The 24,642-nt window shown below is 39.3% G+C and overlaps 2 protein-coding genes across 2 annotated transcripts; one reads left to right on the top strand and one right to left on the bottom strand.

The window, feature by feature from the left end:
- The first annotated feature begins 6,664 nt into the window (after positions 1–6,664).
- On the top strand, positions 6,665–8,125 carry LOC146939398 (uncharacterized). The gene is made up of 2 exons (XM_085749771.1): positions 6,665–7,700; positions 7,776–8,125. Exons 1-2 carry the CDS (start codon positions 6,665–6,667, stop codon positions 8,123–8,125), a joined length of 1,386 nt encoding a protein of 461 aa, XP_085605897.1.
- A 10,140-nt stretch (positions 8,126–18,265) lies between these two features.
- On the bottom strand, positions 18,266–19,246 carry LOC146939399 (uncharacterized). The gene is made up of 2 exons (XM_085749772.1): positions 19,030–19,246; positions 18,266–18,969 (listed from the first exon to the last, which is right to left on the bottom strand). The coding sequence occupies exons 1-2, from the start codon at positions 19,244–19,246 to the stop codon at positions 18,266–18,268; spliced, it is 921 nt and encodes a 306-aa protein (XP_085605898.1).
- Positions 19,247–24,642: the final 5,396 nt, after the last annotated feature.

Genomic DNA, 24,642 nt, shown 5'->3' on the forward strand with positions numbered 1-24,642 from the left:
GATTCATACTTCACAAAGATTCGAAGAATCTCTGAAACTTCTTCGTGATTCATCTCAAATCTCCAGATCAAACTCATCGGTAAGCTCGTTCCCCTTCTTCGTTGTTCAAATACAAATTTTGGTCCAGTTATGTCTTCGTAGATCTAGAGTCATTAAGTCTTAATATGCAAAAATCAAGGCCAGAAGTAGAATGAGGAGGATAGGACGAATGTTTTGATGTAAAAAGATTTTCGAAAACACAAAAAAAATGCTCCGGCACGGTGGCGCCGTCGGCGAACCACCGCACCGGAGCAAATTCCGTTCGTCTTCTCCGATCGTCTATTCTCAGAGCCTCTCTCTCTAGAAACGACTTAGAGAGAGAAAGAAGTGTGAATTGTGATGCTGTGTGTAGTTGCCATGCTTTTATACCCTCTGTTCCCCTACGTGCGCGCGCACTGCGAGCTTATGGTGTTCCTAGTGTTCTAGATCGTTGGATCTGATCCTGCATGACGTGTATGCATAGGATCATCTGTTTCTGTGCTCTCTAGTCCCATTATGGTGTGCCACGCGCCCTCAACCCTTGGATCTAGGGTTTGAGGTGGAGTTGGGTTGATCTGATGGCTGTAAGGCAATTGGATCACCCAGATTCAACTCAAACCTTTGGGCTTGGGTCTGTGTCTGCTGAATTTCGCTTTCTTGCTAATTTATTGCTATTTTACACACTGTTTCCACTTTTTACACCTCCTGCATGATAAAAATTTCTTCAAGAAATTCCAAATAAATTTCCACATTTTTTTGATAATTTTCTTGATGCTTCATAACCTTGTTTCACAATAAAACTTGATAAAAAAATATATGTGACTTTTTCACCATTCTTGATTAAAACTAGCAATTTTCTTGTAATTTTTAGCTTAAAAAACCTTTAAAAAATTCCAAAAAAAAAATTCATGTAGGCTTCTTGATATTTTTGTAGCATTTTGTGATAATTTTCATATGTTAAAATTGGTTAAAAAATAAGGTGTTAATTTTCTTGCTATTTTTGTCATATTTTGTGCTAAAAATGAATGAAACTTTGCTTGATTTCAATCCTATTGCTTGATGAACACTTGTGACCTATGCCACTTGATTTGAGGGAGTTTTAACTACTGTTTGTGTTGATATTAATGCATGAGTATGAATCTTGATTAGTTACTTAGCTTACAAGTTAATTGTGTAGTTAAATAATGCAAAAATGCTTAAAGTTTGTTTTAAAATGCCAAGTAAATCATGTTGCCTTAATTCCCATTCCAAGACTTGATTCTAAACCTTTAAAAATGTATTGGAATGTGTGAATTATAGGTCATATGGTTCTTGCATTCTATGAACAAATTTTAGCCATGTTTGCACTCATTTTCTATCCTTTATGTTCTAGTGTTTCTCTTGCTTTATTTCCTTTGATATTGTCATGTGCTACTAACTCTTTTCATTTCATGTTTCATCATTTCATAAGCATCTCCATTTCACCCCATATTCATCTCTATTTCTTTCTTGCAATTTAATTTGTACCAAAGTTAGAATGTAAACACTTAGGAGTTTTGTAATATTTTTCCTTCATGCACTTTTGATTTTCTTGGCAAAGAGGCCATAGAATGTATCTAGGGTATGATGTAAAGGACAATGGACTCTAATGATGTACACCGACACAAGCACCGACACATGCACACACATCACTATATAGTTAGAATATGCATGTTTAGATGTATGTTTAGGATTGTATGTTTAGATGTATGTTTAGGCTTTAGACTTAGAAAAAACCAATTTTCCAAAAAAAATATGAATAACATCACTCAAACCATTTTCCAAATAAACCTTGGGGTCCAAAACCCCATTGAATTTTTTCCTTTCATTTTCTTAATCAAATTTCAATGAAAATAATCAAACTTAGACCACATTTTGCAAATGACCAATTCAACCTCACAATTTCCTAATCTCATGCCCTTGAGGCCTCTTTCTATTCTTCAAACTCCATTTTCAAACTTAAAATCAACCAACAAAAACAAAAACATTTTTTGAGAGAGAACTACGGTGGATTTGATCCCTTAAACGGGTACGTAGGCAAGGAACAAAATTCCTTCAATTCAACTAAAATAAAAATCCAAAAACATTCTTCTCCCTCCAATTCTTCATTTAGTAACTCTTAGGTTTAATAAACACTTTCAAAATAGCATTTAAAAATAAAGCGCGCGCGTAGAAATTAAAGACGGTTCCTATAGGATACTATAGTCGTTATGGGTGCCTAACACCTTCCCGTAGCGAAAACAACTCCCGAACCTCGATTCTCAAGGGTTTTGCTTACTTTTTCCCTTCCCAAGAAAAAATAAGATATCACCGGTTTAAAAGGTTCAAACGTAATCAATGTTTGACACCCGAAAACCAAGATAAAACAGCTGGCGACTTCACTGGGGAGATTTGAGAGTTACGCCTAGTCTTTATTTCCACGCTTGCGCTTGTATTTTTACTTGCTTCTTTTACTTGCTTTCCTATGTGAATAAATGTTTAATTTCTTGCAAACGTGTGGGGTGAGAATATCAAAAGTCCTGCACCCGGGCTGAGTGAACTTAGGATTTAGGAGGGATATAATCGACAATTCATTCCGGGGGTTGCCTCGTGTTTTGGATTATGCGATCAATCCCACATAGCTGAGGCATTTTGGGGGTGATGTTGTCGTCGCGTGTTGTCGCGTTTAGGCACTTTACTTCTAATTGTTCTATGACGCTATGAACCGTAGATAACCAAACCCATCCATGGCCATTTTCTAGGATGTAGTGCGGAGGCTAAACCGAGTGTTGTCTCGAGTTTTAGTCGTCACGCGATACTACACTCAAGTTAGACCTTCCACGGATAATCATGGAGCGAGTGTTGTCTCGTGACGCCGTGATATACGTCGGAGAGGTTGCAACTTGGGAATCTTTTTAGAACCCGGTTACTATTATCCTAAAGCCCTAGATTCACCGGACACCGTGTCCACCCATGACTCCTCGACTTTGAACTTTAACCCACCATGTTTTCTCCGAACTTGAACATAATCATGCATTCATGCATACATGCATAAACTTTTTCCATGCATTGTTATCGAAGGGCTTAGACAAGTTGAATTTGTAAACATTGTAGGAATGAAGATGACTAAGTCCTACAAGTTCAAGGAAGTGGATTTGGCTAGTTTGAGAGATTTGGCACTCAAGGTTGAGGATCCGACTGGTTTCCGACGTCGTTACGGGGCTTTACTTCCTATTCTCCATACTAATGTGGATGAGAAGCTTGTGCACACTCTAGTGCAATTCTATGATCGGGGGTATCGGTGCTTCACTTTCCCAGACTTTCAGTTGGTGCCTACTCTAGAGGCTTATTCTTCCTTGATGGGTTTATCTATTGCTAAGGGGATACCTTTCTCAGGACCTGAAAATTCTCCTACTCCATTGGTTATTGCTAAGGACCTCTATCTCAAGACCACCAATGTCTCCAAAAATCTTATCACTAAGGCACGCATCCGAGGGTTCACTTTAGAGTATCTTCTTGGGAAAGCCAACCTCAATACCACTTGTCAGGACACTCTTGAGGCTATTCTTGCACTTCTCATCTATGGGCTTATTCTCTTTCCGAATCTTGATGGCTTCGTGGACATGAATGCTATTATGATCTTCCACTCCAAGAATCCGGTTCCTACTTTGCTAGCTGACACATACCATTCTATTCACGATCGTTCCGACAAAGGTCGTGGATACATTCTTTGTTGTGTGCCTCTCCTCTATAGGTGGTTTATTTCGCACCTTCCGCAGTCTTTTCACGACAATCCGAGGAATTGGTCTATCTCACAGAGGATTATGGCTCTCACTCCTAATGAAGTGGTTTGGCTTACTCCCGCTTCTAGGGTCAAGGAAATTATCTTTGGTGGTGGAAAGTTTCTTAATGTACCTCTTCTTGGTACCCGGGGTGGAATCAACTATAACCCGGAGCTCGCTTTGCGACAATTTGGTTTCCCGATGAAAGATAAGCCCATCAATCTTGCTACAGCTCCTTACTTCTTTCACTACTCCAATGCTCCCACCGGAATTAGAGAAGACTTCATGCAAGCTTGGACTAAGCTTCGGAAGAAAGAGGTGAAGCATATGGGTGTAAGGTCCGGTATTGCTCATGAGGCCTATACACAGTGGGTGATAAACCAAGCTGAGGAGATTGGCATGCCTTACCCCTCTATGAGATATGTGTCTGCATCTATTCCTACCATGCCTTTGCCTCTACTCCCACCTACCCAGGAGATGTATCAAGAGCATCTAGCTATGGAGAGTCGGGAGAAGCATCAGTGGAGGGCTAGATACTATGAGGCTGAGAACTTGATCATGACTTTGGATGGAAAGGGTGAGCAGCAGACTCATGAGGTCTTGACACTGAAGAAAGAGTTAGCTAAGGCTAAGAGAGAGATTGAAGAGAAAGATAGATTGCTTATGAGAGACTCCAAGAGGGCTAGGGGTGCCCGTGACTTCTATGCACGATACTGCGACTATGAGTCTGAGTCTGAGGATGACGCTTCCACTTCCTATGCTTGAGGATTTCCATTTCCTGTTATTATTTCCATTTGTTCATGTTGAAATTGCCTTGTAAAACTATATGTTGATTGTTTGTTTCCCGTTTATGTTAATTGTTGTTAGTAATGTTTACAAGTTTTTAATTTGTCTAAAACCCTTCGATAACATAAAAAGAGTCTTTTTTTGCATATGCATTAACACATTTCATGCATCATATGCATTCATTGGTCACAAGAAACTTCTCTCGTGCTCATTGCCTCCTGGTTTTGTCCGCCGCAGTCTGAAAAGTGGCTCGTGTTCGCAAAGTCTACCAACCAGACAGAATTCATCAAACAAGATTTCACAAGAGAAGGATGATGGCTAATTTTGAAGAAGAAAATGCTCAGGTCCGTGCCGAATTGGCTGCTATGAAAGAAGACTTGGCCAAGGCTCATGACGCCATGTCCGCCATGATGGCTTCACAAGAACAGCCAGCCACTTCTATTCCAGTCACTGCTGAGGTGATTCCCTCTATCCCACTATCTACTGTGGCTACTGATGCTCGTTTTGTTATGCCCAACGGCCGCCCTTATGGCCTCTCAGCTTACTACTCTCCTAACACTGCTGCTGGTGTCTCTGGTTTTGCTGGTCAAGGACAGATTCCTGTGTCTACTGCTATGCCTCAGGTGACCACCGTTGTTACTGACCCTATTGTACACACTGTGCAACAAGTGATTGATGTTGATACTCCGCGTGGACAAGATCCCGCAATGGAAGCTATGAAAAGACAGTTGAGGGAGTTGGCTGGAGAACTCCGTGAGGTCAAGGCTAGCCGAGGAAACAATGGTGCTCCTGCTAAAGCTCGTGATCTATGCTTGGTATCCCGATTTGAGGTTCCTAAGAAATTCAAAGAGCCAGAATTTGACAAGTACAACGGGACTTCTTGCCCACATAACCATGTCATCCGGTATGTCCGAAAGATGGCTAATTACGCAGATAATGATGCACTGATGATCCACTGCTTCCAGAGTAGCTTGACAGATGATGCAGCAGATTGGTACACTAGTTTGAGCAAAGACAACATCCATACCTTTGAGGAACTCGCTGCTGCTTTTGAAGGTCAATATGAGTTCAACACCCGTCTGAGGCCAAATAGGGACTCTCTTAAAGCCCTATCTCAGAAATCAGATGAAACCTTTCGAGAATATGCTCAGAGGTGGAGAGGGGAAGCTGCCCGTGTTTCCCCTCGACTTGATGAGGAAGAGTTAACACAGACATTCCTGAAGACTCTGAAGAAGGAATATAAGGAGAGAATGATAGTCTCTGCCCCAAACAACTTCTCTGATATGGTTACAATGGGAACTCGTCTAGAGGAGGCTGTCAGAGATGGTATTATTGTCCTTGAGAAGGGTGAATCTTCAAACAGTGCACCAAAGAAGTACGGTAACGGTCATCACAAGAGGAAAGAATCTGACGTAGGAATGGTGTCTGGTAACCCATCTGCAGCTGCTACACAACTACCTCTGCCCTATCACTACATGCAGTACTCTCAACATCCTTTCTTCCCACCATTCTACCAGCAATATCCTCTACCACCGGGTCAACCACCAATGCCCGTCAATGCCATTCCTCAGCAAGTACAACAACAGCCTCCTGCTCAACAGCAACGGCAGCAACAACAGGGTCCCCGACCCAAGCCTTCTTTTCCAACAATACCAATGCGGTATGGTGAGCTGCTCCCAACTCTATTGGCCAAGGGACACTGTGTCACCAGACCAGGCAAGCCTCCGCCCAATCCATTGCCTCCCAGATTCCGACAGGATCTAACATGTGAATTTCATCAGGGTGCTCAAGGCCACGATGTTGAAGGTTGTTTTGCTCTAAAATATATTGTGAAAGACCTGATAGAAAAAGGACGTTTGACTTTTGAGAACAGTGTTCCTCATGTCCTTGACAACCCGCTTCCAAACCATGCTGCTGTTAATATGATTGAGGCCTTCGAAGGAATCCCTATTCCTCAGGAAGAGCCCATGTTGGATGTCCGCAATGTTGTCACTCCTTTGGTGCCATTACATGTCAAGCTCTGCCAGGCTTCCCTGTTCAAACACCATCATGCTTCCTGTTCAGAATGTCTGCAGAATCCTATGGGCTGTTGCGTGGTGCAAAATGATATCCAGAGCCTGATGGATGACAAACACTTGATTGCCAGTGATGTATGTGTGATTGTGCCAGTGTTCCATGACTCCCCTGTTGAAAGTGTATCTCAGACGAGAAATGTTGAGCCTTTGGTGATCAGGCTACCTGGTCCGGTATCTTATACCTCTACCAAAGCAATCCCTTACAAATACAATGCAACCATGGTCGAGAGCGGAGTGGAGGTGCCTCTGGTATCCCCAGCTACAGTTGATAATGTTGCTAGTGAAGTTACAGCTCTCAGAAGCGGAAAAGTCCGTCCACCCTTGTTTCAAAAGAAGGTGGTGACACCTATTGCCACAATAACTCCACCAGTTGTTCCTCCTGTTGACAAGAACACCGGCCCAGCAGGCCAATCTATTGAAGAGTCCAATCTGGACGAAATCCTGAGACTTATCAAGAAAAGTGACTATAAGATTGTTGACCAGCTGCTACAAACCCCATCAAAGATATCCATCTTGTCTCTACTTATGAGCTCAGAAGCTCACAGGAAGGTGTTAATGAAGATACTGGAGCAAGCTTATGTTGACCACGAAGTCTCCGTGGAGCAATTCAATGGAATAGTGGGTAATATCACGGCCTGCAACAACTTGGGGTTTGGTGATGATGAGCTCCCCGAAGCAGGGAAACGCCACAACTTGGCTCTACATATCTCGGTGCACTGTGGGTCTGATATGATATCCAACGTATTGGTGGACACTGGATCGTCTCTGAATGTAATGCCTGAATCCACACTAAGGCAATTGAGCCATCATGGAATTTCTCTGAGGGGTAGCAGCTATCTGGTTAAAGCTTTTGATGGATCCCGCAAGGATGTTCTCGGGGAAGTGGACTTGCCAATTACTATTGGTCCTGAGATGTTTCAGATTACTTTCCAAGTTATGGACATCAATGCTTCCTACAGTTGTCTCCTCGGAAGACCATGGATCCATGACGCTGGAGCGGTAACTTCCACTTTGCATCAGAAGCTCAAGTTCATGAGGAATGGTAAGATTGTCACTGTGCATGGTGAGGAAGCATATCTAGTTAGCCAAGTATCATCGTTCTCTTGTGTTGAAGCAGGGTCCGCTGAAGGAACGTCGTTTCAAGGCTTGACTGTCGAGGGTGCAGAACCCCGGAGGGCTGGTGCTAGCATGGCCTCACTCAAAGATGCCCAGAAGGCTGTCCAAGCAGGGCAAGCTGCTGGCTGGGGCAGGGTGATTCAGATCTTGGAAAACAAGCGTAAAGAGGGCCTTGGATTCTCCCCGACATCTGCTGTTTCAAAGGGAACCTTTTACAGTGCTGGGTACATCAATGCTATTACTGAAGATGCTGCTGGAGGCGGTTACGTGCCTACCTTTGTTATACCAGGAGGCACTGTGAGAAATTGGGAAGCCATTGATGTTCCTTTAGTCATGCATGCTTCCATGTAATGTGTTTTGTTGCTCGTGTTTTCTGTTTTCAAAATAACAATCCTTTCGCTCTGCCCAAGGCGAAAGTGATATCATTGTAAGGGCATGTTTGTTTCGGCATTGCCGTTATCAATAAAAGTTGTCGTCTTTCTCACGAATCTTTGTTTTTTACTTTTTAGTGCTTTTTTTTTTGGAAATAATGGTAATGCCAGAAAAAACCAAAACATTTGTTATTTTCTTATTAATTTCAAAAATCTGCATAAAAAACATTTTTCTAAAGATCATCCCAATCATAGATCATCCCAATCATATTATAAAGATCATCCCAAGAAAGAAGAGCCATTCAGCCTCACCTGGAAGAGATTGAGCTTATCAACCTGGGTACTGAAGAAAACAAGCAAGAGATCAAGATTGGTGCTGCACTTGAGCCAGAGGTGAAAAGGAAGATCATTCAGCTTCTCCATGATTATCCAGATGTCTTTGCATGGTCCTATGAAGATATGCCGGGTCTAGATCCCAAGATTGTGGAACATCGGATACCGACAAGACCTGAATGTCCTCCAGTCAAACAGAAATTGAGAAGGTCTCGTCCAGACATGGCTCTTAAGATCAAGGCTGAAGTACTAAAGCAAATTGATGCGGGTTTCCTCATGACAGCTGAATATCCTGAGTGGATTGCCAACATCGTACCAGTGCCAAAGAAAGATGGGAAAGTTTGAATGTGTGTCGATTACAGAGATCTGAATAAAGCCAGTCCGAAAGATAACTTCCCATTGCCTCATATTGATGTGCTTGTTGACAGTACTGCTCAATCCAAAGTGTTCTCCTTCATGGATGGTTTCTCTGGTTATAATCAGATACGAATGTCACCTGAAGACAGAGAAAAGACGTCTTTCATCACTCCGTGGGGAACGTTCTGTTATAAAGTGATGCCATTTGGCTTGATAAATGCTGGTGCTACCTATCAAAGGGGTATGACCACTCTGTTTCATGATATGATTCACAAAGAGATTGAAGTATATGTTGATGATATGATTGTGAAGTCAAGTGATGAAGAGCAGCATGTTGTGTATTTGAAAAAGATGTTTGAAAGACTGAGAAAGTACAAGCTGCGTTTGAATCCTAACAAGTGCACATTTGGTGTAAGATCTGGGAAGTTGCTAGGCTTCATTGTCAGTCAAAGAGGCATTGAAGTTGACCCTGACAAAGTCCGAGCCATCAGAGAGATGCCGGCCCCTCAAACTGAGAAGCAAGTCAGAGGTTTCCTCGGACGTTTGAATTACATTTCAAGGTTCATATCTCACATGACCACTACCTGTGGTCCAACTTTCAAATTGCTCAGAAAGAATCAGCCTGTTGTATGGAATGATGAATGTCAGGAAGCTTTTGATAGCATTAAAGAATACCTGTTGGAACCACCTATCCTTGTCCCACCAGTGGAGGGAAGGCCTTTGATTATGTATCTGTCAGTGTTAGATGATTCAGTGGGTTGTGTTCTCGGTCAGCAAGACGAGACTGGTAAGAAAGAGCATGCTTCTACTATCTGAGCAAGAAGTTCACCGACTGTGAGACTCGGTACACAATGCTTGAAAAGACTTGTTGTGCTTTAGCCTGGGCTGCCAAACGCCTGCGTCATTATATGGTGAATCATACAACTTGGTTAATATCCCGAATGGATCCAATCAAGTACATCTTTGAGAAGCCTGCTGTTACCGGGAAGATTGCACGTTGGCAAATGTTGTTGTCTGAATATGATATTGTGTACAAAGCTCAGAAAGCAATCAAAGGAAGCATCCTTGCTGAGCATCTTGCTTGTCAACCTCTTGATGATTACCAGCCAATTAAGTTTGATTTCCCTGATGAAGAGATCATGTATCTGAAAGCAAAAGACTGTGAAGAGCCACTAATCAATGAGGGGCCAGATCCCAATAGCAAGTGGGGATTGGTGTTTGATGGTGCTGTTAATGCTTACGGTAAAGGAATTGGAGCCATCATTGTAACTCCGCAGGGGCACCACATTCCTTTCACCGCTCGAATAACTTTTGAATGCACAAACAACATAGCTGAATATGAAGCATGCATCTTGGGCATTGAAGAAGCCCTTGATCTGAGAATTAAGCACCTTGACATCTATGGAGATTCTGCACTTGTTATCAATCAAATAAAGGGTGAATGGGAGACTCATCATGAGAAGCTGATCCCTTACCGTGACTATGCAAGACGTCTGTTGACATATTTTACAAAGGTTGAGCTGCACCACATCCCTCGGGATGAGAATCAGATGGCTGATGCTCTCGCTACTTTGTCTTCCATGTTTCGTGTCAATCATTGGAATGATGTGCCCGTAATCAAAGTACAACGTCTTGATAGACCCGCTCATGTGTTTACCATTGAAAATATGCCAGATCAAGCTGATGAAGATGTGAATGATAAAAAGCCTTGGTATTACAACATCAAACAATTCTTGCAGAATCGTGAATATCCACCCGGTGCTTCCAACAGGGATAAAAAGACCTTGAGACGATGGGCTAGCAAATTTCTTCTGGACGGAGAAATCCTATACAAGAGGAACTATGACATGGTCTTGTTAAGGTGTGTGGACAAACAAGAAGCTAAGAAATTGATGCATGATGTACATGACGGTACTTTTGGGACCCATGCTTCAGGTCACGCCATGTCAAGAAAACTGTTAAGAGCCGGCTATTACTGGATCACCATGGAGCGTGATTTCCACAAACATGCTAAAAGATGCCACAAATGTCAAATTTATGCTGACAAGATTCATGTGCCTCCACATGCTCTCAATGTTATGACTTCCCCACGGCCCTTCTCTATGTGGGGCATCGACATGATCGGAAGAATTGAACCAAAAGCTTCCAATGGACATCGTTTCATTCTAGTGGCAATTGACTATTTCACCAAGTGGGTCGAAGCTGCCTCCTATACAAACGTGACCAAGCAAGTGGTTGTCAAGTTTGTCAAGAATAACATCATCTGTCGATATGGTGTTCCCAACAAAATCATCACTGACAATGGTTCCAATCTGAACAATAGCATGGTGCAAGCCCTATGTGAAGAATTCAAAATTGAACATCACAACTCTTCTCCTTATAGACCTCAGATGAATGGTGCAGTTGAGGCCGCTAATAAGAACATCAAGAAGATTGTTCAAAAGATGGTCACTACTTACAAAGACTGGCATGAAATGTTACCTTTTGCCCTGCATGGTTATCGTACTACAGTGCGCAGTTCAACCGGGGCAACTCCCTTCTCTCTGGTATATGGTATGGAAGCAGTTCTCCCTCTGGAAGTGGAGATTCCATCTCTTCGAGTGATCATGGAAGCAAAATTAACTGAGGCTGAATGGTGTCAAAGTCGGTATGATCAATTGAATCTGATTGAAGAGAAACGTATGGATGCTATGACTCATGGACAGTTGTATCAAGTGCGAATGAAGAATGCTTTTGACAAGAAAGTCCGACCTCGAGAATTCAAGGAAGGCGAACTTGTGTTGAAAAGAAGAATAAATCAGCAACCCGACCCAAGGGGCAAGTGGACACCTAACTATGAAGGTCCTTATGTCGTCAAGAAGGCTTTCTCTGGTGGTGCTTTGATTCTTACACACATGGATGGTGTTGAGCTTCCAAATCCTGTTAATGCCGATATAGTCAAGAAATACTTTGTCTAGAAAGAAAAGAACAGCGTGGTAGGTCGAAAACCCGAAAGGGCGGCCTAGGCAAAAATGCGCTTCCCGGTGGATCGAAAACCCGAAAGGGCGATCCAGGCAAAAGTTAGGGACAAAAAAAATGAATATGAAAGAGCTCGCTGAGATTGTACGCAACTCAGGCAAGAATGAGCGCCTCGATGAGCCGAAAACCCGAAAGGGCGGTTCTGCAAAAATGAGGTTGATAAAAGACAAGTAACTATATCTGGCAAATCGCCATCACCCCTTGGGGCATCTGCAACTGTCAACGGTCGTCTTCATCAGAGGCTTCTGTACTTGTGAATTCAAAGTTTCTATGAAATGTAGCGGTCATCGTGTTCAATGTATCACCAACCGATAAAATTACCATTTTCCAAGCTTTGTAAATCCGTGAAGTCATGCCTTTGGCTGACCCTCACTCTTCTACATCAATTTGAGCCTTTCTACTGTTTGAAATTCTACTTTTTCTTTCTACTTTCAATGCTATGTACAAATATTTTCTTTCCATTTGATAATGTCAATGTCTGAAACAAGCATTTTTGAAAATTGAAAAATCTTTTTCTGTCTATTTCGAAAACAAACCTGAGCAACAGGGTACATTCCAATGAAACATGCATGAATAAATAAATGTCAATGTCTATTTCAATACATGTTACAAGCAGGTTACTCCCCAGGATGATCTGTGGTCAATGGCGAGAATGAAAAACAGAATGAAAATGAAAAAATGAAAATGAAAATAAAAAGCTCGCTAAGTTAAAAACTCGAAAGGGCGGCTTAGGCAAAAATGAGCACCCCGCTGATTGACAACCTATGAAGGCAATTCAGGCAAAAATGGGGCGATGAAAAGAATCTTATTCCCCGGTGAATCGAAAACCCGAAAGGGCGGTTCAGGCAAAAATGGGGTTTGAAAATGAAAAATGAAAAGAATATTGAAAAGGCATTGACCACAGATGCGAACATCCAATGATTACCCAGCACTGACACGCCTAGCAACGGCGACCTGTATCCAAGAACCTTCCATGGGTCCTCCTTTACAAGTTCTATTGCCCTCAGCCATGGTTTTGATACGTCTCTCAACGACGGTCTCTCCAAAGAGGTTTTTCCCCTGTGAATATGTCGCAGCACGAGCCACTACGTGCCCAATCTTCCAATGTCTTGTCTGCCTTTGTGAAACCTCTCTACCAAACTGCCAATCAATCATGCATTTCAAGCATTCATACATGCATAACCATGCATTTTATGTGCTCATACATCCAATAATCTTGCTATACCATACATACATGTTGCATATCCAACTGTCAACTGTCAAATTCAATAACAATTCCAATTTCAATTCCAACTGTCAATTTCAATGTCAAATGTCAAATTCGAAGCAATCTCAATGTCAAACTCAATTCAATGACAAATTCGAAGCAATCTCAATTCCAATTCCAATTCAATGTCAATTCGAAACAATTTCCAATCTCCAATTTCAATTCCAATTTCAATGACAATCTCCAATGTCAATATCCAATGTCAATGTCAATGTCAATATCAATATCCAATGTCAATGTCAATTTTCAATTCCAATTTCAATGCCAATTGCAACTCTCCAATCCAATGTCAATGTCAATGTCAATGCCAATTGCAACTCTCCAATCCAATGTCAATGTCTATGTCTCAATCCAATTCCAATTTCCAATGTCTTTTCCAATTTCAACTCTCAATCCAATGTCTATGTCTATGTCTATGCTCAATCTCAATTTTCAATCCCTCTTTCAATGTCAACTTTCAATTCAAATCAATGTCAACTTACTCTCAATTTGCTTTTGGGCCAACAAAAATGGTCATGTCTATTTGCAAGTCAGGTCAATGACAATTTACCCTCAATCGGTATCTTGTTAAACCAGATTTTCAATTTGTATCTGGTTACTGGTCAAGTGCCAGGTTCGATCCAAAAAGAACCACTTGTACCTGCTTATATGCCTACGCTTCCGGACAAACGGCAAGTTCGATTTGAAGAATAGTTTGTATCCGGCTTATGCTTTGTCATCGGTCAAACGACAAGTTCGATCTAAAAAGAACAGTTTGTACCCAGCTCATGTTTTGTTATCGGTCAAACGGCAAGTTTGATCTAAAAGAACAGTTTGCACCCTTCCACATGACGTGATGATAATCCAACAAGCGAGTTCGATCCAAAGAAACAACTTGTATCAACCCTTTTGTCTATATCTCCAGCCAAACAGCCAGTTCAATCCGAAAGAACAGTTTGTGTTTGCCTATCTGTTTGTATCTCCAATCAAGTGTCAAGTTCGATCCAAAGAACAGCTCGTATCTGCCTATGTGTCTATGTTTCCGGTCAAGTGCCAAGTTCAATCCCAAGAACAGCTTGCACCTATCTCTCGTTTTGTATTCCTTGGTCAAGTGGCTAGTTCGACCGAGAGAACAGCTTGTACCTTATTTTCTATCCCTGGTTTGTCTACCCTGTCAATATCTATCTGAATCCCCAGTGACATGACAGGTTCCATAGACTCCAGTTGTTTGTCTTGCATTCATAATCAACATATTGCATGACATTCATATTTTGAAAATCTGAAAGCGTATTTTTATGTCCAAAAGCAGTGCAAATGTTAATATTTAAGTATCTTCGTCCCGTCAACTCTAAGACTTTGTCTCTTGACTCTCCGGACAAAGAAACTTAAATAGGGGCAGCTGTTATACCCTAATTTTGGACCTAAAAATACTTGTTCAATTTCTCTTTTCTTGCATTACAAGCCTTTTGAACTGTCTCTGATCAATTGCATCTTTCTCTGCATTCTACATTAATGTATTTGCAAAATTCACATGCAAGGGTATTTTAGTCATTTCTTATGTCAAATTTCTCTCAGTCTTTCAAAATTTTGTTTGAGTCCTTTCAAGTAGTGCGAATAAGTCTTCATTTCAAGTCTATGTCAAAATCCAGTTCAAGAATTGCATTTGAAGTCATTTTGAGTCAGTTTTGCCCCTAGGGGCATTTTAGTCTTTTCATGTGTTAAAGCCCTGTTTGAATCCTAAAAATTGTCTCTGAGTCTTTTAATTTTGCTTGTATGAGTCTTTGATTCAATTTCTGTTAAAAATCCATTTTTCAATTGCATCTGAGTCATTTTCAGCCCCAGGGGCATTTTGGTCATTTCACACGAAATTTCGGCAGAGAGGTACTTTAAAGTACCTCATTTAGGCCATTGGTTCGTTTTAGTCCGTTTTGTCAGTTTTAATCGTTTCACTTTACGTTATTTGCCGGTTACCAATTTTAATTCATTTTATTTTATTTTTAAGTCCTAAATTTCTAAAATTTGCATTTTAGTCCATTTTTGTCCAAGTCATAGTCCAATGCCATGTGTCAGCCTTTTATTTGTCCATAGGAAGTTTGTTATGCCACATGTCATCATCTAACAGGTCTAGGCAGGTACACATCAGCTATAAAAGCTGACTCAACAGTCAAAGTCATCATTCAGCAATCATTACAGTACACATCATCAAAACAGAATTTTCCTTCTCTCTCCACAAAAAAACGGATCAAAGAAGCCAGAAACTCAAGAACAGTATGAATGTTGCATGAATCTCCATGAACATTCATACAAATTCTTCAACTTCCAAACCCTAACTAACTCCAGAATCGTCCAAAACTAGCACAATTCCACCAAATTCATCACCAATTCAATCAACTTCCAACGCAAATCCACAAGATTCAACCGTCAATTCCTCAAAGAATCATCAGAACGCAAAATTTGAACCGTAATCATCACTCGAATTTGTCACAGGATCGTAACAAATTCAACTGATTCAAGGTTCAAGCACCACAGATTCACACAACAGCATAAACATCAAACCGAAAATGGATCGAAGAACACAAAAAGGCCAGTAGCAAAAAAAGCAAGAACACGAAGGTCAGAAAACAAGAACGAAGGGAAATATCGATTCATACTTCACAAAGATTCGAAGAATCTCTGAAACTTCTTCGTGATTCATCTCAAATCTCCAGATCAAACTCATCGGTAAGCTCGTTCCCCTTCTTCGTTGTTCAAATACAAATTTTGGTCCGGTTATGTCTTCGTAGATCTAGAGTCATTAAGTCTTAATATGCAAAAATCAAGGCCAGAAGTAGAATGAGGAGGATAGGACGAACGTTTTGATGTAAAAAGATTTTCGAAAACACAAAAAAAATGCTCCGGCACGGTGGCGCCGTCGGCAAACCACCGCACCGGAGCAAATTCCGTTCGTCTTCTCCGATCGTCTATTCTCAGAGCCTCTCTCTCTAGAAACGACTTAGAGAGAGAAAGAAGTGTGAATTGTGATGCTGTGTGTAGTTGCCATGCTTTTATACCCTCTGTTCCCCTACGTGCGCGCGCACTGCGAGCTTATGGTGTTCCTAGTGTTCTAGATCGTTGGATCTGATCCTGCATGACGTGTATGCATAGGATCATCTGTTTCTGTGCTCTCTAGTCCCATTATGGTGTGCCACGCGCCCTCAACCCTTGGATCTAGGGTTTGAGGTGGAGTTGGGTTGATCTGATGGCTGTAAGGCAATTGGATCACCCAGATTCAACTCAAACCTTTGGGCTTGGGTTTGTGTCTGCTGAATTTCGCTTTCTTGCTAATTTATTGCTATTTTACACACTGTTTCCACTTTTTACACCTCCTGCATGATAAAAATTTCTTCAAGAAATTCCAAATAAATTTCCACATTTTTTTGATAATTTTCTTGATGCTTCATAACCTTGTTTCACAATAAAACTTGATAAAAAAATATATGTGACTTTTTCACCATTCTTGATTAAAACTAGCAATTTTCTTGTAATTTTTAGCTTAAAAAACCTTTAAAAAATTCCAAAAAAAAATTCATGTAGGCTTCTTGATATTTTTGTAGCATTTTGTGATAATTTTCATATGTTAAAATTGGTTAAAAAATAAGGTGTTAATTTTCTTGCTATTTTTGTCATATTTTGTGCTAAAAATGAATGAAACTTTGCTTGATTTCAATCCTATTGCTTGATGAACACTTGTGACCTATGCCACTTGATTTGAGGGAGTTTTAACTACTGTTTGTGTTGGTATTAATGCATGAGTATGAATCTTGATTAGTTACTTAGCTTACAAGTTAATTGTGTAGTTAAATAATGCAAAAATGCTTAAAGTTTGTTTTAAAATGCCAAGTAAATCATGTTGCCTTAATTCCCATTCCAAGACTTGATTCTAAACCTTTAAAAATGTATTGGAATGTGTGAATTATAGGTCATATGGTTCTTGCATTCTATGAACAAATTTTAGCCATGTTTGCACTCATTTTCTATCCTTTATGTTCTAGTGTTTCTCTTGCTTTATTTCCTTTGATATTGTCATGTGCTACTAACTCTTTTCATTTCATGTTTCATCATTTCATAAGCATCTCCATTTCACCCCATATTCATCTCTATTTCTTTCTTGCAATTTAATTTGTACCAAAGTTAGAATGTAAACACTTAGGAGTTTTGTAATATTTTTCCTTCATGCACTTTTGATTTTCTTGGCAAAGAGGCCATAGAATGTATCTAGGGTATGATGTAAAGGACAATGGACTCTAATGATGTACACCGACACAAGCACCGACACATGCACACACATCACTATATAGTTAGAATATGCATGTTTAGATGTATGTTTAGGATTGTATGTTTAGATGTATGTTTAGGCTTTAGACTTAGAAAAAACCAATTTTCCAAAAAAAATATGAATAACATCACTCAAACCATTTTCCAAATAAACCTTGGGGTCCAAAACCCCATTGAATTTTTTCCTTTCATTTTCTTAATCAAATTTCAATGAAAATAATCAAACTTAGACCACATTTTGCAAATGACCAATTCAACCTCACAATTTCCTAATCTCATGCCCTTGAGGCCTCTTTCTATTCTTCAAACTCCATTTTCAAACTTAAAATCAACCAACAAAAACAAAAACATTTTTTGAGAGAGAACTACGGTGGATTTGATCCCTTAAACGGGTACGTAGGCAAGGAACAAAATTCCTTCAATTCAACTAAAATAAAAATCCAAAAACATTCTTCTCCCTCCAATTCTTCATTTAGTAACTCTTAGGTTTAATAAACACTTTCAAAATAGCATTTAAAAATAAAGCGCGCGCGTAGAAATTAAAGACGGTTCCTATAGGATACTATAGTCGTTATGGGTGCCTAACACCTTCCCGTAGCGAAAACAACTCCCGAACCTCGATTCTCAAGGGTTTTGCTTACTTTTTCCCTTCCCAAGAAAAAATAAGATATCACCGGTTTAAAAGGTTCAAACGTAATCAATGTTTGAGACCCGAAAACCAAGATAAAACACACATATTTAAAATAAATCACATAAATAGACTCTAACTTAATAAAAATAATTAAATATCAAAGTGGGCATTACAACTCTCCCCAACTTAAAGAATTTTCGTCCTCGAAAATGTACCTCAGATCAACGATCCTCATTCTCCGTCTGAGTACCAGATAAACCAAACACCTTTCCACCAGACTGAACTTTCTTAGGCTTCTTGCATTGCGAACCAATGTGACCTTCTTCATTACAGTTGAAACACACCACATCATCATGCTTACACTCTGTAGTAGTATGCCCTTTAACACCACAACGGAAACACCGTTTCACATCACCAGGACAAGCATCACTCTTATGGCCTTTCTCTCCACACTTGTAGCAAACAATCTCAGCAGGAGCTTCTCTCTTTCCAGGTATCCTCTCATCATTTCCACTTTGACTACCTTGATCAGCAGGGGCACTGTAAGGCTTATGACGATTCTGTTGGTTCATACTATTCCGCTCATTCATGATCTTGTAATGGGCTTTAGTATCTTCTTCATAAATGCAACTGCTCACCAGCTCAGAAAAGTTACGGATCTTCTGATATCCAATGGCCAGCTTAATCTCAAGACGCAAGCCATTCTCAAACTTAATACACTTGGAAAATTCAGCAGTCTCAGCAGTATAGTGTGGATAAAACTTAGCCAACTCCACAAACTTAGCGGCATACTCAGTCACCGACATGTCACCTTGCTTCAACTCAAGAAACTCAATCTCTTTCTTCCCTCGAATATCTTCCGGAAAGTATCTATTCAGAAATTCTCTCCTAAACACAGCCCAAGTAACAACCGCACCATCTTGCTCTAAAACAGGTAGAAGACTCACCCACCAGTCATCAGCTTCCTTAGCCAGCATGTGCGTACCAAAACGCACCTTCTGATCCTCCGCACATTGCATAACACGGAAGACTCTCTCAATCTCTTTGAGCCACGTCTGAGCTCCATCAGGGTCAAACCTTCCTTTGAAGGTAGGGTGATGATTCCTCAAGAAAGTCTCTAACATCCTCACTCCAGCATTAGCACCAACATTCGCATTGGGTTGTTGCCCCACAACTTGATTCTCCATAGACAAGTACGCCATCAAAGAAAACATCAAAATTTCATTGTGTTCTAATTGGTTCAGCTGCTTAGTAGACAAAAACTCCGCTCCACTTTCTTCTTCGGCAGAAGAGAAATACACCGTCTTACTAAAACAATTAATATGAACATGGTTGTACTCTAACCAGTTCATACCAAGGATTACATGAATTCCAACCATTAAACGACACTACTCTACTCAACTACTTGGCCGGACGGACCGACCTACTCTGATACCAATTGTAACACCCCGTTTTTCCAACATAAAAATTTCAAATAACTAATAATCAGAGTTTTCATCATAAAACGGAATGTCACACTTCGTAAAAATCATAAATGAATAAATAATAATTAATCTTTCAAAATTCAATCACCAAAGTACTTAATATCTTGCAGCGGAATTATTCAACATCTAAAAATAGTCTTTGGCACAAAAGGCCTCATCATAAAAGTCTCATAATATATAGTCTAAAACATCTCATTAGTTCAAATCTAGTAACAAAATCATAAATCTCGTAAAACAATACGTAAGGAATAGAAAACAATAGCAAAGTCCGCATCCCATTACGTATCAGAGCACCTAAGACACACTTGTGAGGAGTCCACTCACGACCACGCCTAATCTTGATTACCTGCAAGTTACACATACGAAGAGCAATATTTTCAAGCAGAAGGGGTGAGATTCACTAAGCAATAATATTAAGCATATAGTTCAACAATTATATCTAACATCTTAAACTTCATTAACTAGTATCATTAATCTCCCTATATTAGTCATAAACATCATCACATGTTATCAATAATATCACAACCTTTATCACATACCATCGACATAATAATCATGAACATCTTCATATATCATCAAACATTAGTCATAAGCATCATCATATATCATTAACATAATAATCATAAACATCACATATCATCTTAATCATAAACATAAACATCATATAACATCTTAATCATAACATCATATATCATCGTATATCATAACATCATATATCATCTTAATAATAATTCATCATTAGATACTTCATCCAACATCGCAACTTAACGACTTGACTCGACTATGCAACTCTTTCGTCTTAAATCATCTTGACTCGACTATTCAACTTTTCCGTCTTAAAACGTCTTGACAATGCAAATGCATGTGGTACCATTCTAGGGCATAAGCCCTCGTCGCTATTGAGCATAAATATACTCCTAGGGCTTGAGCCCTCGTCACTTTTGAGCACAAGGCTCCAGGGCTTGAGCCCTCGTCACTTTAATGAGTATGCATGAACTTAACATCTTACGTCTTAGAACATCATGAACATCTTAGACTCCTCAACTTAGACTGACCTTTACATCTTTAACATCTTAACATCTTGGCAACATGACATCTTAACAACTTAACGACTTCATAACGACTTGACGACTTAACAACTTCATATCATCTTAACGTCTTAACATCTTAACATGGATTCAACAACAACATTTGCAGCTCATAAATATTTCATATCGTATTAGCATAATAATATAACAATATCAATGATAATCAACAACATCTTAAAACATCGTATGCAATTCACATAAACTCATATAACAATATCACATTGATAATATTAGCAGCAGCAGCATTAACAACATATGAACAATCCACGACATTTCTTCATTAATGAATGAGCAACAACAACTTAAACTTCTTAAATATTCCACATAATACGTATATATCAGTATCACATTAATAATCACATTAATCTTCTCAACTCAATAATAACAGCAACATGGCAGCACAGAAAACAACATCATAGTATAACAAGATCAAACAATAATCAACAACATCTTAAACATCTCATATAATTCTCATAATCATGTATATATCATTATCGTCTTACTATTAACATAAAATCATCTCATCTTAAGCTCTCTGGATATCTTATAATCTCATGAACAACTCTCATCTCTACCCCAAGGGTCAACTCCTAACACGCCGTGCAACAAGGGTCACAAACCCTAAACAAGGTTGTCTAATTTTCAGTTACTCGCGAGACGAGTTGGTCTGCTCGCAGCAGCGAGCAAATATAGCTCTCTGGACCTCCCTAAAAACACTTGCTCACAGTGGCGAGTGATCTTGCTCGCGGTGGCGAGCTGTTTTGCTCGCGAGGCAAGCTCACTTGCTCACAGTGGCGAGCAAAACATCGGTTCTGGACTTCTCACACAGGTTGTGCTCGCGGTGGCGAGCTGCTTTGCTCGCGAGGCTAGCGATGCTAGTTCAGCCTACGGGAAATTGACAGATTTTCACCAAAAACCCCGATTTTCATCAAATTAAACCCCAAACTTGATTAGAACATTGTTATATGATTAATCTATGAATTGTACATCATCTAGATATAGTTTTAACAAACTTCTATTCAATCAACAATCTATAACAATCTCAAAACCCTAATTCTTAAACTAACCGACATCTCATCCAATTCCATGGTTATAACCTCAAAACTACATCTAATAATTATCATATTGATCATCTAAGGTCTGTTCACAATTTCTACATCAATCTAACAACTTTTCATCGGTTAATCCTCAATTCTTCACTTAAAACCCTACTTCCTCAATCCTCATAAAATCTTCCTACTGCTCGTTAAATCTAATCGTTAGAATCATACACTTAATAAGATTGAATGCTAGTCTCACCCTTACCTTTAGGGGTGGGAATGAGCCGGACCGAGCCGAGCTTTGCTTAAATAGGCTAGGCCTAGTTGAAAAAACTAAGGCCTAAGCCTAGGCCTTTTACCTATCAAAGGCTTTATTTTAAGCCTATCCTGGCCTTTTTAAAAGTTTGGCCTGGCCTATTAGCCTGTTTAAAAGCCTAGTTTGTGTTACAAATTTCAAACAGAGTCTGTTCATCAATTTTTTTTCCTTTCCATTTGTGCAACATACTTAATATAGAGATAAAACATTAATTAGATATAGATTAAACCAATGAAACACAATTGTAAAATTTATAGATGGATAGAAACTCAATGATAGACGTTTGACAAGTGCACCAAATACTATCGAAGTAGTAAAAATATCGATCCCACGAGGACTGTTTTTAATCTCAATAATTCAACTACGTTGTATTTTAGGATGTATAAAGGTTATTTTGATTTGCCACTAGGTAGTAGATTGGTTTGATTGCATAAAAGTAATTGCTGAAAATAAATTGGTTTTCAAGAATAAGAGAGAGATGAGTTTAGGTCTTTCGAATCATCGATGTTCCCCTAATTGTTATGTTGCACCTATTCGTATGAATGATCTTCTAATCCCACGATAGTTAACAAAATAGTCCTAATCAATCCCTTGAGTTAGGACCCTCTTCTTAAACTACATCCCCTAATCCCTTAGGTGGTCTAATAATCTTTGAAGGTTTAAAGCACGTTAACCTAATATCACTAATAAACGATTATCCATTCCTAGACTAACCATGTTTATTAGAACAATTTAATAGGTCTAAGTAGAAAGCTATGGTCAGTAGTCATTCATTCTCACTAAATCATATTTATATTTGATCAGGATATAAAAAGCATTAAGAACAATTGAATTAAATAAAGACTAGAATATCATTCACAATAAATAGAGTTTCACAACATAATATCTCAATTAGGGTTACAACGAATCATCTCAGACCTAACCTCTAATGGATTTAGCTACTCATAATAGTGTTTACAAATAACATAATCATTAGAGGTAATAAAACATACACAAAGTGGTTGAAGGATGAAGAAATCGTCCTCCTAGGCTTCCTTGCAGTCACAAAATCGCACTTTGCTCTCTAGAATTCGTAACCCTTGTTTTTGGAATAGACTTCAGCATAAATAGGCACAAAATATCGCCCAAATCGTGTCACGTTTTAAGTAAATCGTGACACGTTTTCACCTTGTAGAGCAAGAAAACAATTAGGGTTTCTCCAAATCGTGGCACGTTTTACCAATCGTGCCACGTTTTCAAATGTCGAACCAAACCTTTCTGAAGCTTCTCAAATCGTGTCACGTTTCATCCAAATCGTGACACGTTTTCATTCTTTGCTTTTTCTTCAGTTTTTCTGCTCTTTTGCTGCATAAGTCTCCTTGTGAACTCCATTTTTGTGCTAAAATACATCTAAAATTACGTAATGACAAGATGTCATCACTCAAGAATAATCATGTCTGATAACAGCAAAGATTTCAATTTCAAACTTAATCTAATAACTATATTGACCTTAGGCATATTAGTAGCAAGCTTTAATAGTTCACACGAATATATAAAAAATATATCAATAGCAATGTCATACAAAATAATAATTGTGGTATGAGAATTTGAAAGATCAGTAATTCTTTTTGATATATATATATATATATATATATATATATATATATATATATATAATATGGAAAAATGTAATATACTCGTATACGGGCCGGCCTGGTAGGCTTGATAGGTTTTTTTATAAGCCTAAGCCTGGCCTAATTAAATTAATAGGCTTTTTAAAAAGCTCAAGCTTGACCCATTTATTAAGCGAGTTAGGCCGAGCCGAGCTTTTAGTAGGCCGAGCCATAGGCCCTTGACGAGTGGCCTGACCTATTCCCACCCCTACTTACCTTAACAATCGATGCAGCCTCTTCTCTCTTCTCTTTGTCTTCTCTTCTCTTCTCTCCTTGTTCTCCTCTTTTTCAAAAAGCGGTTTAACGTAAAAACTCTTTCTAACCTAAGCTTCCCTATTTATAATACTAAATATTCTTCCTAAATCTGTTTAGGCCCAATAACTCTTTATTCTTTCTATTCTAACCCCCAAATCTACTTACTCTAATAATTCTCATATTCTAATAAATAATAGAATAAAGCCACTTAATATAATACCAACACATCGCATATTTAAAATAAATCACATAAATAGACTCTAACTTAATAAAAATAATTAAATATCAAAGTGGGCGTTACAGTTTCTAACCATATTTTCAAGGCTATGAAGCTGAAGAAATATGAATGATTAATATCACGTATATGCTGCCAAACTTCCTTCGATCAACCACAACCCCTAAGGCAGTGAATCACATTTTCATCATGGGTTTTACATCTTTAGCAGGTGTAGTCGTCATCTTTGTCCATAGTAGTCATCCAGCGGAAAGACCACTTAGCGCAAGAAATCGAGCACAACTTTTGCAGCTTTTTCATTTATTGGGAGACTGAGTTGCCAAGTTGCAGTGACGCCGAAACTTGTTAGTTGGAATCACATTGTGCATGCAAACGCAAAGAAAATGTCCCACCTTAGCTGGAACCGACAATTTTCAAATCCAATCCCAACTTTCATTATCGTTCCATTGTCTACAACGAGATAGAAGCAAACTATATGTTGTACAGAGTAAGAATACTTGTCTGTTTGAGCAGCTCCCCAAACCTATT

This window comes from Medicago sativa, chromosome 3 (assembly GCF_051527215.1).
Source record: "Medicago sativa cultivar Bolivia chromosome 3, Bolivia_mono, whole genome shotgun sequence".
NCBI classification, from domain to species: domain Eukaryota; kingdom Viridiplantae; phylum Streptophyta; class Magnoliopsida; order Fabales; family Fabaceae; genus Medicago; species Medicago sativa.

Coding starts and splice junctions, on each gene's coding strand:
- LOC146939398 (XM_085749771.1), top strand. CDS start 6,665: ATGGGCTGTTGCGTGGTGCAAAATGATATCCAGAGCCTGATGGATGAC. Junction 7,701..7,775: donor GCTCAAGTTCATGAGGAATG/GTAAGATTGTCA, acceptor GTGTTGAAGCAG/GGTCCGCTGAAGGAACGTCG.
- LOC146939399 (XM_085749772.1), bottom strand. CDS start 19,246: ATGGCGTACTTGTCTATGGAGAATCAAGTTGTGGGGCAACAACCCAAT. Junction 18,970..19,029: donor GGATCAGAAGGTGCGTTTTG/GTACGCACATGC, acceptor TACCTGTTTTAG/AGCAAGATGGTGCGGTTGTT.